The following is a 14,249-nucleotide window of genomic DNA, read 5'->3' as shown; positions in this document are numbered from 1 at the left end:
TCAGAGTTTACTCCGGACTGTAAAGCCTTAGGCTACGTGTCCTGATTTATCTGTACTCACCTGCCATCTGTCACATGGAGGTGAAGACACTCACCTGTGGGAGAGAGTGCTTGGTGTCTGTAAATTGCTTTGTTCAGTGCTTGTTGAGAAGTAAGCAATAAACTGCTCCTGGTTCAAAGAAGACTGGCCCCAAAGGGCCTTCCTGTTGCTTGGGTTGGTGGTCACGCAGCATGGCTGTGCAGAGGCGCATGTGTCTTGCCCCAGGGGGCCATTCGCTGCCTGGGAGGAGGAGAAGTGAGGGTTTGGCAGGACACCCCACGACCCCACGCTGGCGGTGGGAGTGGGATGCTCTGGGCTGTGAGAAAGGTCACAGCAGAGGGGCTGGAAGGGCATCTCCTTCCTCCGGAGCTCCCCCTGAGCCCTGGTGAGCCTCCTGCCCTGCGCAGGGGGCTGCTGGCCTGGTTCACAGCCCAGGCTCAGTGAGGCTGAACAGTGGATGTTGTCAAAAGGAGGTTTGTTTCTGCCACCAGCTGCAGAACTGTCCTCTCTGCCCTGCCCTGGACTGCCCCTTCAGAGGCATGTCCGCTCCACTGCTATCTGGCTGGGCTGATGATGTGTTGAGAAGAGGCAGTAGCACTGATGAGGCTTTCTGGTCTGCTGGCCCTTGGGCTGCTGAACTGTCCCCATGCCCTCCCCCTGGGCTAACACTAAGGTGTGGCACGGCCTGTCCCATCATCAGAAAGGCTCCCTGTGTTTGTTATAAAGGGAGATGTGTGACACCAGAGGGTCTGGGGCTCTCCCCGTACATAACCCTGGACAGACAGTGGACAGTGGGAATCTTGCCTCTGCCACCAGGCCCTCCTGCCTACCTAACTCCTGCTCATCTTTTAAAACCACTTTGGTTAACTCCCACATTCTCTGAGCCCCTGGGGAGCAGGCCTCTCTGGACACCCAGAGTCCCCCTGCTGCTCTCAGGGTCCATGCGTGACCTTGGCATGAGGAAGCCCCACTAACCTTATGTTGAACGGGTGGAGCACCTGTGTCCCTAAGGCCCATGGCCGTGGCTATGGCTTCCCTCTTGGTGAGTAGAGGACTGAGTGTGTGTGTGTGTGTGTGTGTGTGTGTGTGTGTGTGTGTGTGTGAGACCTAGGTGAAGCCAGTGGGGGCCGGAGAGTAGCCTTGGGGCATCTCCTGGGGATGGGGACAGATGAAGGCATGGCTGAATAGCTTTTAGGTGGTAGGGACAGGATTGGCCATGGTCTGAGCTCCCCAGTAGCTGGTCATAAAGGCCTCTTACCCAGTGGCTGGGCCGTGGCAGGAGTTCCAGTTCCAGAAGGTAGAAAAACAGAAGCCGGTAGCAGGAGGCTGTGGGATTTTACTGGACCAAATTTCGTCCTGGTCCCTGTCCTGAGGCAGGCACGCCCAGCTTGTTATTCCCTCTTAGAGCCACTCCCGCAGCACCTTGAGGTCAGGACCCAGGCTGTGTGCCCTCCTTCTGTCATCTATAAAATTGGGGTGGGGACAGTGAAGATTAATGGGGCCAAGGCCAGCATGCACTCCCCGGGCCTTTTCTCAAACCTTGGCCGCTGCAGTGGTTGCTGTTTGAGGTGTGGAGAGGGTCAGCAGTTAACCTGAGGTCACGCGGAGCTGGGAGCCTGGCCTACCCTCCTGTGCTGCTCGCTTCCCGGCGTGCTGCCTCTTCAGGCCTGGGACCCACTGGAGCCAGGCCGCCTTGCCCAAGCCCAGACCTCAGACTAATGTGAGTGCTAGTTCTAACCCCGGTTCTAAGGGTGACATAAGAGGATAAGAGGATACTTAGCCTGAGAGATAGGATGTTTTCTTCCAGGTCGTGACACTGTCCTCAGAGCTCAAGGCCTACATTAGTCAGCAGCCACCAAGAGCAAATTGTGTGTCTGCCCTGGACCCAGCCCTGTGCAGGAGCTGAGGTCTCTGACCTCAGGCTGTTCATATGGCTGGGGCAGAGCTAGAGGCAGACCCTTGGGCACACGGTGCAGCAGTGAGGAAAATAGGGCCTGGTCCTAAGTGGGATGGGGTGGGGGAGAGAGAGGGCGGGGGCCAGCTTCACGGAGGTGTAATCTGAGCAAAGTTTTGAAGGACTTGACTGTGTGCACACTTGCCCATGCGTATATGTCTAGTATGTGTGCACTGTCTTCCGGATGCTGTCAGACTAGACCTGGCATGGGGTTTCGTTGGGGTCGGGCCTGGCTCCCCATTGTGGGAAAGCTGCTGTGAAGGCTTTTTAGGAGATTGTTGTTGCTACTTGAGTATGCCAGGTATGGAGACATATTTTGCAGACACAAGCCTTAAGGTGGGTGCTGATGTTCTCTTATTTTCCAGACAATGCATTTGAGGCTCAGAGAGAAAGTCCCTTTTCTCAATGGTCTTTTCACTGCCTGACACAGCTCACTGTGGCTGGCCTGAACATCTATCTCCCTGGTGGCTTCAGCTGTCTGGGTGGAGCACAGAGCCCAATTGGGAACTGAGGTCAGGTGTGCATGTCTGGGTGCAAATCTGGGGGCTTAGAGCCCTCCGGAGCTCTGGTGACAGGACAGGGATGAGGGACCTTTGGCCAATAGAGTACATCTCCTTGGGGAGAAGAGAGGAAAGGGGTAGACAGGGCCACTTTCCCAGTCCTCCTATCTTGAGGGGTGACCAGGCCTTGACCTTGCTGGGAGCCTCTTGCTCCATCCATTAGCCTCTGTTGACTTCTGGAAGTTCTTTCCCACCTGGTGTTCCATTTCTGTCTGTGGAGGTGGTGGGGCCAAGGGGCTGGCGTCTGATAGGGGTGAGTCACCTACTCAAGCTCAGTGCAGAATGGGTCAGGCACCCCCACAGCTCCACCCTGTTTCCATGGGACCAGCTGGGTATGGTTGTCAAGGGGGAGGTGTGGGGGCCCGTGGCTGGTGGGAAGTGCTAATTCTCTTGCTCACAGTGGTTTTATTTTGCTCTTCGCCTCTCACCTCAGTGTCAGCCCTTGGCCTGCAGGTGCACTTGCCCAATAAACTGTGTTGTGACCATTATAGCACAAAGTTGTTGGTGGGGTGCTCTCCCACACCTACCCCTGCTCCTCCTGCCACCCCTTGAGCTATTCGAAATTCCCTGGTAAGGGCAACCCAGGTGGCTCAGCGGTTTAGCACCGCCTTTGGCCTAGGGTGTCATCCTGGAGACCCGGGATCGAGTCCCATGTCAGGCTCGCTGCATGGAGCCTGGTTCTCCCTCTGCCTGTGTCTCTGCCTCTCTCTCTCTCTGTCTCTCATGAATACATAAATAAAATCTTTATAAAAAAAATGCCCTGGTAACATACCTCATCTCCCTGGTCTTCTCACCTTTGCTGCATGCTCTCTGCCACTTGAGCTGCAACCTCCCCCAGGAAACCTTTCCTGATTGCCCAGGCTGCCTGGGCTCTCTGCCCCAGGCCCCCGCAGTGCCATGTGCTTCCCTCTGTCTGGCTGGATCCATGTCTGATTGATGTCTGCTGTCCCAGCAGAGGTGCCCATGGCCGTGTATGGAGAGGGCACTTGCTGAGGTGGCCAAATGTACCCCATGCCAAGAGAAGGTTTGAGAGCTGACAGGGCAGGATAGGCCCTCCTAGAGCCAGTCAGGGCTGGGAAGGATCCACCACTTTTCCCTCCACCTGCCACCCCCACCCACTGCCCCCTTTCCTCATTCTTTTTGGGTTTTGGCCACTGCCTCTGCTGAGCATCTCGGTGTCATCCTCCTGCTTCCTGTGGAGTGCTCTAAGTGGGGGATCACTGTCTCCATTTTGGTCTCTGCCACCCTCTCTTCCTGCAAACCCACCCCATGTCTGCCTCAGCTTCCCCTCTCTGCACCTGATCTCTTATCTTTCTCTTTCCCCACCCTCCTACTCCCCTGTTTCCCTCACCCCTCCTTGCCTCCACCTCCTCTCTCTTTCATCATACTTCCTCTCAGCCTTCTGATCCAGTTCCTCCTTCTTCTAGGTCTTTCTCTCTCTTCTGGCCTCGGGGTCTCTCTGTCTGTACCCAACCATCTCCCCACCTGTGCCCTCCTCTCCCGCTCCCCCCACACAGCTGAGAAAGCACAGTTGTGACTAATCAGAGGGAGAGTCCACCTCTGAGATTTCTAGTTGGGAGTAGAGCAGGTGTCCATGAGCCCATGTGTATGTGTGTGTGTGTGTGTGTGTGCGCGTGTGCACGCCAAGAGTGGGCCCAGTATGGTCTGCTGAGCCATAGAGAAGGAAGCAGGGTAGCTGGAAAAGGTCACATCTGAGAATCTATTCAGATTGCGAGCTGGCTCCTAGTGACACTAAGAGCCTGATCCCTGCCTCCTCTTGGTGCCCTCTGTGTCCTGGGGTGATTACCTCCCAGCTCAGGGCTGCTCTGCTCCTCCCTCTGGTCTTCATGAGGACCCAGGAAATGGAGTCATGTAGGGAGGTGGGGCTGTCCTACCTGGCTGCTCTTGTGCTCAGCTCACTTTTTAGCTGCCGGAGTTGGGGATGGAACCCTCACGGGTGCAATGTGAGATCAATAAGGAGGGGCACTTGACCCTTCAAGCTGTCTTTGGAGCCCCCTCTCCTGGTTTCAGTTACTGCAGCAAGCCTGACCTGAACTCCTCTGCTTGGCCAATGGGCAAGCCCCGGGTAGACAATGAGGAGGTCTCAAGACTTGATGGACTCGAGGTTGCTTTTGGGGATTACAGCAGCCAGGAGACCTTCTGATGGTCCCAGTGCCCTGGGCTGCATTATACTGACTGAGGGCCTCCAGGATCCTGGCTGGGTGGGAGCCATCTGTGGTATTGGTGACTGGGCACTTTTGGTTTGGCCACCCTCTTTCTCATGGTAACACTTCCCTTCTCTTGCTGCCTTGGCAGGTCCTCCAGAAACTGGGGAAGGCGGATGAGACAAAGGATGAGCAGTTTGAACAGTGTGTCCAGAATTTCAACAAGCAGCTGGTGAGTGGGGGTGGCCTTTGGCCTTAGGGAGCTTGTGCAAAATGGAAGTGTGGCTGCCAGGTAGAAAATGTCAAGAGCTGCATTTGTGGAGTAAGCGAGCTGGGAGAAGGGGCTGGTGTGGGCTGGCAAGGTCACAGACTTCCTGGAAGAGGGAGCTCTGGCTCGGGGCATAGACCAAGGGAAATAGGAAGGAGGGCTGGAGGGTAGAGTCAGGGTCTTTGCTGTGCTAGGAGAGGGCCAAATAGGCCCAGACTTGGGGCTGGGAAGGACCAGGTCTTTCCCTACTCCTCATTCATGTCCAAGGCCTCCAAGAGCACTGAAGGTGCCCATGATGCCTCTGCAGCTGGAATGGAACCTGGGGGAGCCAGCTGTCACCGGCTCTCACAGGGGTGGGTTTCATAGCCCTTCCCGGCTGCCCCCAGCACTAGCCTTGGCTCTCCTGTCCTGCACTGAGAAACAGAGCTTGGCCCCCTCAGAGGATCCAGGATGGTGAGCTGTGGGGCAGTGCGAGGGAGGTGTGAGCCAGGCTCTTCCTCCTGGGACGTTACTGCTGTTGGCTTGTCTGTTGCTGATGTGGGCCAGGTCTGATTCTTTCTTGTTCTTAGGGCCTGCCTGCTCAAAGAGGGCATCCCTGGCTATTGAGTGAACATCCCCTGGAATTGACTGCAGAGGGCCAAGAGTCAGCTATAGCCAGAGGGAGTCCATGCGGGAGGGATGTTCCTGCCCCTACACCCACTGGGAAGATGGGGGCTTGGGTCTTCAGACCATGATGTCAGAGGAGGCAGGGAGCACCCTTTGAGGGGATGTAGAGCAAAGATGTGGGGTGCTAGCCAGACCACCTCCGTGGAGTGATACTAAGTGTTGGTATTGGGTTGTGGTATCCTTCCAGACCCCTGAGTCCAGACCAGACTGTGATCCAGAACTTTAGTTTTCCCCTAGTTGCTCTGCTAGGAGTGTGTTAAAGCCCCAGGAACCTCCATAGAGTTTTCTTTCGGGCGCCTTATTTGGGTGGGGGTGCCAAGGGAGCCGGCTTGGAGCAAACACACAGCTTCTGTGTTGGCCGCCTGGATGCAGCCCTGCAGGAGGCAGCTGCGTGGGGCACGGCTATGTCTGATCCTAGGCACTGACTCGGGAGTTCGGCTGAGGGGCCCAGCTGCAGTTGGCACATGAGTGAGGCAGAGCTCTACGCGGCCCCTTGCTCGTCTGTGTCCAGTGTGCCGGCTCACAGTGTGGCCTTGTTTGGGAGGCACAAGGGGCCCTGGTACGGCCTGAGGCCTGGGCAAGCACAGAAACCCGCCCTACGGGAGACCCGTTCCTCGGGGTGCAGTGTAGACAGGTGCTCAAAGGATGGTGGGGAGGGGAGTGAGATGATGGATGGTTGGCAGGAAGGGAAACCAAGTTTGGAAGATTCTGTGGCATCAGATGAATGTGTTAGCATCACATCATGAACATGTTTGAATCCTCATCTCTATCACTGAAAGAGTAGGACAGGCCCTTCCTCATTCCCAGGCCTACACGGTCCACATCCGATCCCTGATGGAAATCCAGAGAGATCTGGATGCTGTGGATTGGCCTTTGTTTCTTCCTTTAATCTCTAATCAGTAGGCCTTAAACTTTGAAGTTCCTCAGAATTCTGTGTGGTCAGGGTTCTATAGGCTACTCTGTGGTCTGGGGGGATTGAAGGAATTTTGGAGAGGGTTTTTTTTTCCTTTCCGCCACCGCTTGTTTTTTTTTTTTTTTTCTTTCGAATTATACATCTTATGTACTGCCCTGAAACTCTCCCTGCACAACACCTCTACTCTCTTCTGGAAGCATTAATCATCATAAACAGGGGCTGTGGGGATTCCCACCAGTTCTACCTGTCTGTATAACACTGGGCAAGTCCCTGAACCTCTCTGCTCCCTCATTTATTAGGTGAGGACAGTGATGCTAGAGAGACGTGCAGGGAAAGAGCCAGCCCGGCGGACAGCTGGTGTGTGATGCTCTGAGGACACTGGGAGAGGAGGAGCAGGCCCTGGCTGTGAGGAAGGAGAGTCTGATGATGGGGGGTACAGGAGAGGTTTGAGGGTACCTGGGTGAGCCTAGAAGGCTGGTGTGTCCCTGCTTGTCCTCAGCTGGAGTGGAGACCGCCTTTCTCCTGCAGAGGCACAGGCAGGCCAGGAGTGGGACTACGGCTGCTTGCTGGGTCTGTGTCTATCTGGCCCTCCACCAGGGCAAGGGCAAGGGCAAGGGGATCTAAAATAAGGATGTGAGCAGCATTAGGCAGGGAGACACCAGGAGGGTGCTCTTCCCTGTAGAAGTCAGCTTCTGGCACTGCCATCCTTTGATGTCCAGAAGCCCTCTCTCCTCATGTCCCCCTACTGCCTCACATCACCATCCTCGGCATAAAGCTCATCCCCCTTAACTGGCCTGCAAGGCTAGGGCCTGGGCTGGCTCACTTGTGCTGTTCCCTGAGCACACATTAGGTTGTGGTCTGCCGTGGGAGTCATTCACCCCAGCTGACAGATGAAGAGAGAGGTTCAGTTACTTGCTTAGGGTCACATGTCTAGTGAGGGTCAGAGCTAGAGAGCTGGGTCTTCATAACCCCAAAGCCTGTGTGTGCTCTGTCCCCCTCTGCACATGACTTCTGGAAACTCCAGGGTCTCACCATTGGTGGTCTCATATATCACCTGTTATCTCAGCCTATTTACCCCCTCTCTCACCTGGGGCTCAGTTTTCCAATTCCTGCCTCGTATGGTATTGATAACACAGAGGGACTGAGGCTTTGCCCATGGGTCCATCCTTTCTGCCGGTCCTGCTGTCTCAGCAAGTCCCTGGAGCTACCTCCTGAGCTCAGGGCCTTCACCGTTTGGCCCAGTCCCCTGGCCAATCTTTTCTTCCTACATCCAAATCCTCCCCCTTGGCTGGGCCAGTGTCCTGAGAGTTCTGGGCATGCACTCCTCACTTCTCTGCAGCCTGGCTAAGCAATTCCCTTTCACCTTCTGCAGCCTCCTCTGCAGGCCATCCTCTGTCCCTGGCATGATGCACTGGGAGCCTGCTGGCCTAAGCTTTTGGGGCAGGGTGTTCTAGTCCTGTGTCCTGTGCTCATTGGCCACCTGGCCCGTGGTTGCCTGAGGGCAGACCTGGCATATGCCCATCCCACTGTACATGTGTGTCATTCAGCCTGCGCCCCAGTGTGTTATTTAGGGTGTGTGTGGGGCCCACTATTTTCCTACCTTCCTTATAGGGCTGAGAACTGTTCCTGGAAGAGACAGGTGCTGACAATCTCTGGATGAATATCCCTTGGCTCCTGAGGCAGGGATGGTGCTGAGAAGTGCTGGATGCTTAGTACATGTTTGTGACAAGAGAGGCAGTAGCTGCTGTGCTCTGAGGGGCGCTCTGATGCACATGTCTTGTCTTCTCTAGTCCTGCCAGTGCCCTGATGAGGACAGCTGATATGTGGGGGCTACTGGGAGCAGCCTGCGTTTGTCCACCTGAGAGTACAGGAAGGACAGGGTCCTGTACAAGTAGGCCCTCACCCTGGTCTTGTCTTTCTCTTTGCAGACTGAGGGCACTCGACTACAGAAGGACCTCCGGACCTACCTGGCCTCAGTCAAGGGTAAGGGGCAGGCAGGCTCCTGGGGCAGACCTGGTCTGGGTAGGTGGGCTTCAAGGGACACTGAGGGGCCTTTGCCCCACCTAAAGCTGATGGGTGCAGAGCTGGGATGGAGACCAGGGTTTGTGGTGGAGGGGTGAACGCTGGCATTGGGGACCACATACCCCCTGGGCCCTCCTGCCCGTCTTCATCCCCCATGGCCCTGGCTGCAGCATGGCCCTTCTGCCCCACAGCCATGCACGAAGCCTCCAAGAAACTGAATGAATGTCTGCAGGAGGTGTACGAGCCCGACTGGCCTGGCAGGGATGAAGCAAACAAGATAGCTGAGGTGAGCGTGAGGCAGGTGACCTCCGTCCTTCCCAGAGGACCCTCTTGTCTCAGCTGCTGGCCCATCCTGCCCTGCCTCACCCTCTTGGACAAGCCCATCTGGTTTTTGGGCATTCACAGGCTGTGTGCCCTTGGGCAAGTCACCTCCCCTTCCTGACCCTACCAACCCTGGGCTTATCTGTTCCTTATAGTTGCCCTGGGAGAGGCTATAGGGCAGGAATTATCACCTCTACTTTACAGCCAAGGAACCTGAGGTTCTGAGAAGCTTCTCTGCTGGGAAGCAGCGGGGCTCAAGTGGACCCCAGGTCTCTGGGGGAGAGTGCTGGGGACTGGGTGTGGCCCAGTCCCCCCTGGCTGTATACTCATGAGCTCTCACCTCCTTCAGAACAACGACCTCCTCTGGCTGGATTACCACCAGAAGCTGGTGGACCAGGCGCTGTTGACTATGGACACATACCTGGGCCAGTTCCCTGACATCAAGGTGAGAGGCACTCTGTAGATCTGTCCTGTTCTGGCTTGATAGCCTGTGCACTGGAGTGAAGCAGGGACAGAGGGATGGGGGGAAGGGGTCAGCCGAGGACTGGCTCAGGCACTGGCAATTCATCCCTCCAGGGATGCTCCCTCTGAGACCAGCCCCCCAGCCTGAGCCTTTCTGAGCAGAGAGCTCTGGGGCCCTGTACCTTTGGGTCTCCAGACTGTAGGAAGAGACCCCATGGTGCATGTATGTCTGCATGGCTGCGTCACTGTGGAGTGACTATAGGGTCATATAAGGCATTTTAAGGGGATGTAAAGCCTAAGCACGTGTGCCTAAGCACGTGTGCCTAATGGGTGCCCTCCCCTGCAGCCGATGGGCCCAGGTGCTTCAGACATGGAAGTAGAGGTGTTGAGGCCAGGTGGTGACTGTGATGCTAGTTCTTGTACGCTGGGGGTCTGGCTCAATGCTGCACTGTGTCCACCCAGTGCAGGTGCCTTGGGCTCCTCAAGATGCCTGATGGGGAGTGTGCAAGGGAGGCTGATGGTGGTAGCCTGGAGAAGAGAAGCCTGGGGTCCAGGAGCCGAGGGCCAGGCCAGGGAAGAGGCTTGTCCCATACAATACTGGCTGGTGGGCACTGGCAAACATGGCTGAGTATCGAAGGAACTGGTTTGGCCTCTGTATAAGAAAGGACTCCTGAGGTCATGGGCTGCCTGGAAGGGGCAAGCTCTTGGCCACCAGACATGTGGGAGCCTGTTTCAAGCATGCATCAGAGGCACTTCTTGAGCCTGGGTCAACTGCCCTGGCCCTTCGGCTTTATCCAGTTCCCAGTGCCCACAACCCAGTTTCTCTGAGCCCAGCCTGGGTCGACATCTCAGCCTGGGTGCCAGGCCCTGTTCAGCCCCCTCTCCCACCTCCATGTCTTCCAGTCACGCATTGCCAAGCGAGGGCGGAAGTTGGTGGACTATGACAGTGCCCGGCACCATTATGAGTCCCTCCAAACCGCCAAAAAGAAGGATGAAGCCAAGATTGCCAAGGTAAGAGCTGGGGGGCGGGGCTGGGGGAGAGTCTTCAGAGGGGTAGGGACCTTCCTCTTGTGCTGTGCCCACTCTACCCCTTTGCCCCGTGGGTTATCACTGCTCCCCTGTGGCTGGAATCCTCAACCCCCTTGCAGGTGGGTGTACCGCTGGTGATGTGCCCAGGTAGCAGAGTGGGGTCGGGGAAAGGCCCCTGTGAGCAGCTGGCTGAAGGCGCACCGCCCACCCACCGTCTGGTGCTTGCCCTGGGCCCTGGGCCCTCCACCCTGCTCTGCGGCCACTTTCCAGGATGAGAACAGGCCTGGCTTGGGTTTAACTGGAACAGCCCCACCCGACCTGGCATACTCTGAGTAGAATTCTGTCATGGGATCTGATGTGACCCTGTCTCTGCTGGAACAGGCCAGAGGGCACAGGGCTTGAGCTGGTCACACTGTTCACAGTGAGGGGCCGAGAGTGGATCCCCCTCCCCACCCCGCCGTGTGGCAGGACCAAGCTTGCTGAGCCCCACTGTCCCTGCTAACATTCTTACATTTTGCTTTGCAGTTGGAGTTCACCCCTTCTCTGCCCCTTACCCAGGAATCCCGTTAATCCTCTTAGCCTCAAGGGCCTTACCTGCTGGGGGCTGGCCCCCTGGAGGGGTGACCGGCTTGTCTGTCACTGCATTTGGGACGTTTGGACTTGGACTTGTTTAATATCTGTGTCTCTGTTTCTCTCTCCCCATCTCCCTCCTGTTTCTCCACTCTCCTTTGCCGTGACCTCCTCTCCCCACCCCCAGCCTGTCTCGCTGCTTGAGAAAGCCGCCCCCCAGTGGTGCCAAGGCAAACTGCAGGCTCATCTCGTAGCTCAAACTAACCTGCTCCGAAATCAGGTGACACTGGCATCTAACCTTGCACGTGCTGGCGCCTTCTGGTCTGTTGTCCTGTCCTTGGCGCTGGGCGCCTGTCTTGCGTTGCCCAGGGTGGGGGAGGGCTCAGTCTGTTTCCTGGGCTGGGGGGCAGGGCCGTTTTCAGATGTCTCTGCTGAGAGAGCTCCTGCTTTGGAAGAGACCCCAGGCCAAATGAGGGGGGCTGAGAGAAGCTTGGGGCCCCGGTTAAGCAGGGGTGGGTCCTAGTCTGTTGCTTTGTGCCTGGGTCTCTGGAGTCCTGAGACTCTCTGAAATCCTAGCCTCTGGGAACACAGGAAAGCCTCCGAGCCACTTGTCCTCTCAGGAGGGCTCCTGTCCTGACACGTGTTGTCCTTCAAGCCTCATAAAAGCTGTGAGGCTATCCAGAATTTACTGAAGAGACAAACCTGCTCAGAGAGGCAGAATCTTCAGCTCATAGGGACCCTTGGGACCTGTGGGCCCTCGTGGTGCTCTTGGACGGGGAACTCTGGCTGAGCTCTTCAAGCATGGCTGGGATGCTGAGACCTGGGGCCTAGAGGGTCTGCTCTTTGGGAGTTTCATAAAGGGCAGACTATTCACCACAGTGGTTCTAGAGGGCTTCTCAGAGGAGGCTCTTTGTACAAAACCCCTGATTGATCTAATACCCTGGCAATACACTCTTCTCAGCCTTCTGCCCTTGGGATTGGCTGGGTTCTGGGTGAGCAGTGTGGCCAAGGATCACCAGATACACCCTGGGAGAGGTGGCCTCATGGTCTCCAGTGAAACTCGATAGGACTCTAGTACCCCATCATGGTCCTCAGGTACGGGTGGACAACGGAGCCCTGACCCACAAGGTTGGGTTTCTCTTGGGGCAGCTGCCCCTTTTTCTTCTAGGCCATCTCCTGATTTCATCACCTTCAACCCACATGTGTTGAATGCCTGTGGTAGGGGAGCTCTGGGCTCAGCATGGGCTCACGGCCCAATTTCTTACCTGACTTGCTGCTTGATTTCTTTTAGGCCAAAGTTATGAGCTGACTTTAGAGTCGGTGTAGCCCCACTCTGAGGCTGGGGTGACCCTGGATCTCCAAGGTCTGGGGGAGATGGTCTGTGGGAGGTGAAGGAGGAGCTAGAGACTGGAGCACCAGCCCTGCCTGTAGAGTTCAGGACTTCTGGCTGGAGGATGGGGCCATTGACCCAAAGCTAGGGTTTCTGCATAATTTTCCCTGAAATGGGTTTGGTGAGAGACCAGGTGAAAATTTTTGTTGCCCCTGGGAGACTGTGAAGCTGGTGGGTAATGCCTCTGGCTGTTTTGGGACTCCTGAGATGGATGTGGGTGAGGGATCCTGCTGGGAGGGCCCCACACCCGCACCTCAGGGGAGCCACTAGGGAGGCTAAAGCACATGATCTCATTTTTTGGATGTTGGACTGCAGATGTTTGGCCTTTCGGCCAAATTGGCTTTCCCATTTGGACCCAATTTTTATTGGCATATATCGTCTTTCTGCTCCCACCCTGCCTCACACCTGGCTGGAAGCTGGGGAGCCTTCTGAGTTCCCATGGGCAGCTGGCTGGCTGTGAGCTGGGGTGTTAGGGTCCTCGCACTGCCCTGCTGGCAGACTTGACTTTGGGGAGAGAGTGTGACCTGGTGAAGCTGTGATCTCTCAAGCCGATCAGCACCACATATCCCCTGGGCTCATTCTAAACTGCTCTTTGTACTGGTCACAGTCCCCTAAAACCTGCCTGCAGGATCCTGGTGCCCTGGGCATTATAAGCAGGCTGGTTTTGGCCTCTGCTCTCTGTGTCCATTAGCATGTAGCCAAGCCACTGGGGTTCCAACAATGGACAGCTCTTCCCCCACTTCCTACCACCTCAGGTCCTCCTGAAACAGCCAGAACATGAAGAACATGAACATGTGATCCAAAAGGAATAATGAACAGACCCTGATTTCCAGGAAAGCTGAAACCTGAGCTACTCTGTTCTTTGCAGCATTGCTGGGCTCGAGAATCAGGCTTGGCCTATAGCCGTGAGCTGCTATGCCATTGTCACTGTCATTGTCACTGACGTTCATTTGAGGGGTTAGGACCAGCATCACGGGGCAGTGGCTGAATCGCCATTAAGAAGTGGTCTCTGGGGTATGGCAGCTGGACCAAAGCAGGTTTCTGGGGAACATGAGCCTTGAGCCAGACCCTTGGCAGTTGGGTTGGAGGGGTATGTGACAGTGCCCACACTTGTGGTTCGATCTGTGAGAGTCACTGATTCTGTGGGTGCTACAGACTCATGTTAGTGGCCTCCAGTCAGTACTGGGATGCCCAGTGGGGTAAGGCATGGATGGCCTGCTGGATCTGATCCTCTTCAGGAGCTGCCTAAGACATGCATGTTCACAGATGTTTCTTTTTTTTTTCTTTTATTTTTTCTTCCTTTTCTACCTTTAATTTTTAAATTAGATTTTAAAAAGTTAGGCAAGGAGCTTATGTTCACTCTAGCAAGTTCCAACAACCTGAAGGTAATTGTAGTTAGGAGTCAGGTGGCCCCTCTCTCCTCTAGCCCCACCCCCATCACTGAGGTTGGGCTGGCCAGGAACAGCAGGGATATGAGGCTGCCTGGGGTTGACCTGGTGCCTGAAGTCAGACAGGACAGCTGGGTGGGCTGGGGAAATCGTGGGCTTTGTGGCAGTTTGGAGTTCTGGCCGGTTGGCTGCCTTTGCCAGAAGGCCTGAAAATGTAAGGCTGCTGGCAGGAAGGCAGGAAGTGTTCTCCAGGGAGGGGCCTGCCACGTTCCTGGGTTGTGACTCAGACCCTGATTCCAAGTCACCCACTGAGTCACTGTTTCCAGCAGCACCCTCCAAATGAGCTAGCTGAGCTGAGCCCCTTCTCTGTGACTCACTGTTAGCCTTTCCTGGGGCCTGAGGTCTTATTCCCCAGTCTTCAGTGGTGAGATGGGGCCTTAGCGACACCTATTGGTGGGTGTGAGTAGGCCCGGAGGGTGCTGGGCCTGCCTGGGTAGGGGTA

At 55.9% G+C, this 14,249-nt stretch overlaps 1 protein-coding gene across 16 annotated transcripts in view; it reads left to right on the top strand.

Moving 5' to 3' along the window:
* The window catches only part of BIN1 (bridging integrator 1), a 53,053-nt gene that overhangs the window by 23,377 nt on the left and 15,427 nt on the right, over nt 1-14,249 (top strand). For 15 of the 16 annotated variants that reach the window (XR_008663246.1, XR_008663245.1, XM_055316133.1 and 12 more), the window contains exons 2-6: nt 4,870-4,950; nt 8,494-8,548; nt 8,779-8,873; nt 9,258-9,353; nt 10,274-10,381. Coding sequence is in view for 14 of the 16 variants with exons in the window: in XM_055316133.1 (XP_055172108.1) it covers nt 4,870-4,950; nt 8,494-8,548; nt 8,779-8,873; nt 9,258-9,353; nt 10,274-10,381 (435 nt within the window). In the remaining 2 variants the exon portion in view is untranslated. Of the gene's footprint in view, nt 1-4,869; nt 4,951-8,493; nt 8,549-8,778; nt 8,874-9,257; nt 9,354-10,273; nt 10,382-11,156; nt 11,250-14,249 lie in introns of all 16 variants that reach the window. The other variant, XM_055316134.1, reaches the window with a different exon arrangement.

This window comes from Nyctereutes procyonoides, unplaced genomic scaffold, assembly GCF_905146905.1.
Source record: "Nyctereutes procyonoides isolate TBG_1078 unplaced genomic scaffold, NYPRO_anot_genome, whole genome shotgun sequence".
In the NCBI taxonomy this organism is placed as follows: domain Eukaryota; kingdom Metazoa; phylum Chordata; class Mammalia; order Carnivora; family Canidae; genus Nyctereutes; species Nyctereutes procyonoides.
This window is presented reverse-complemented; position numbering and strand designations above follow the sequence as displayed.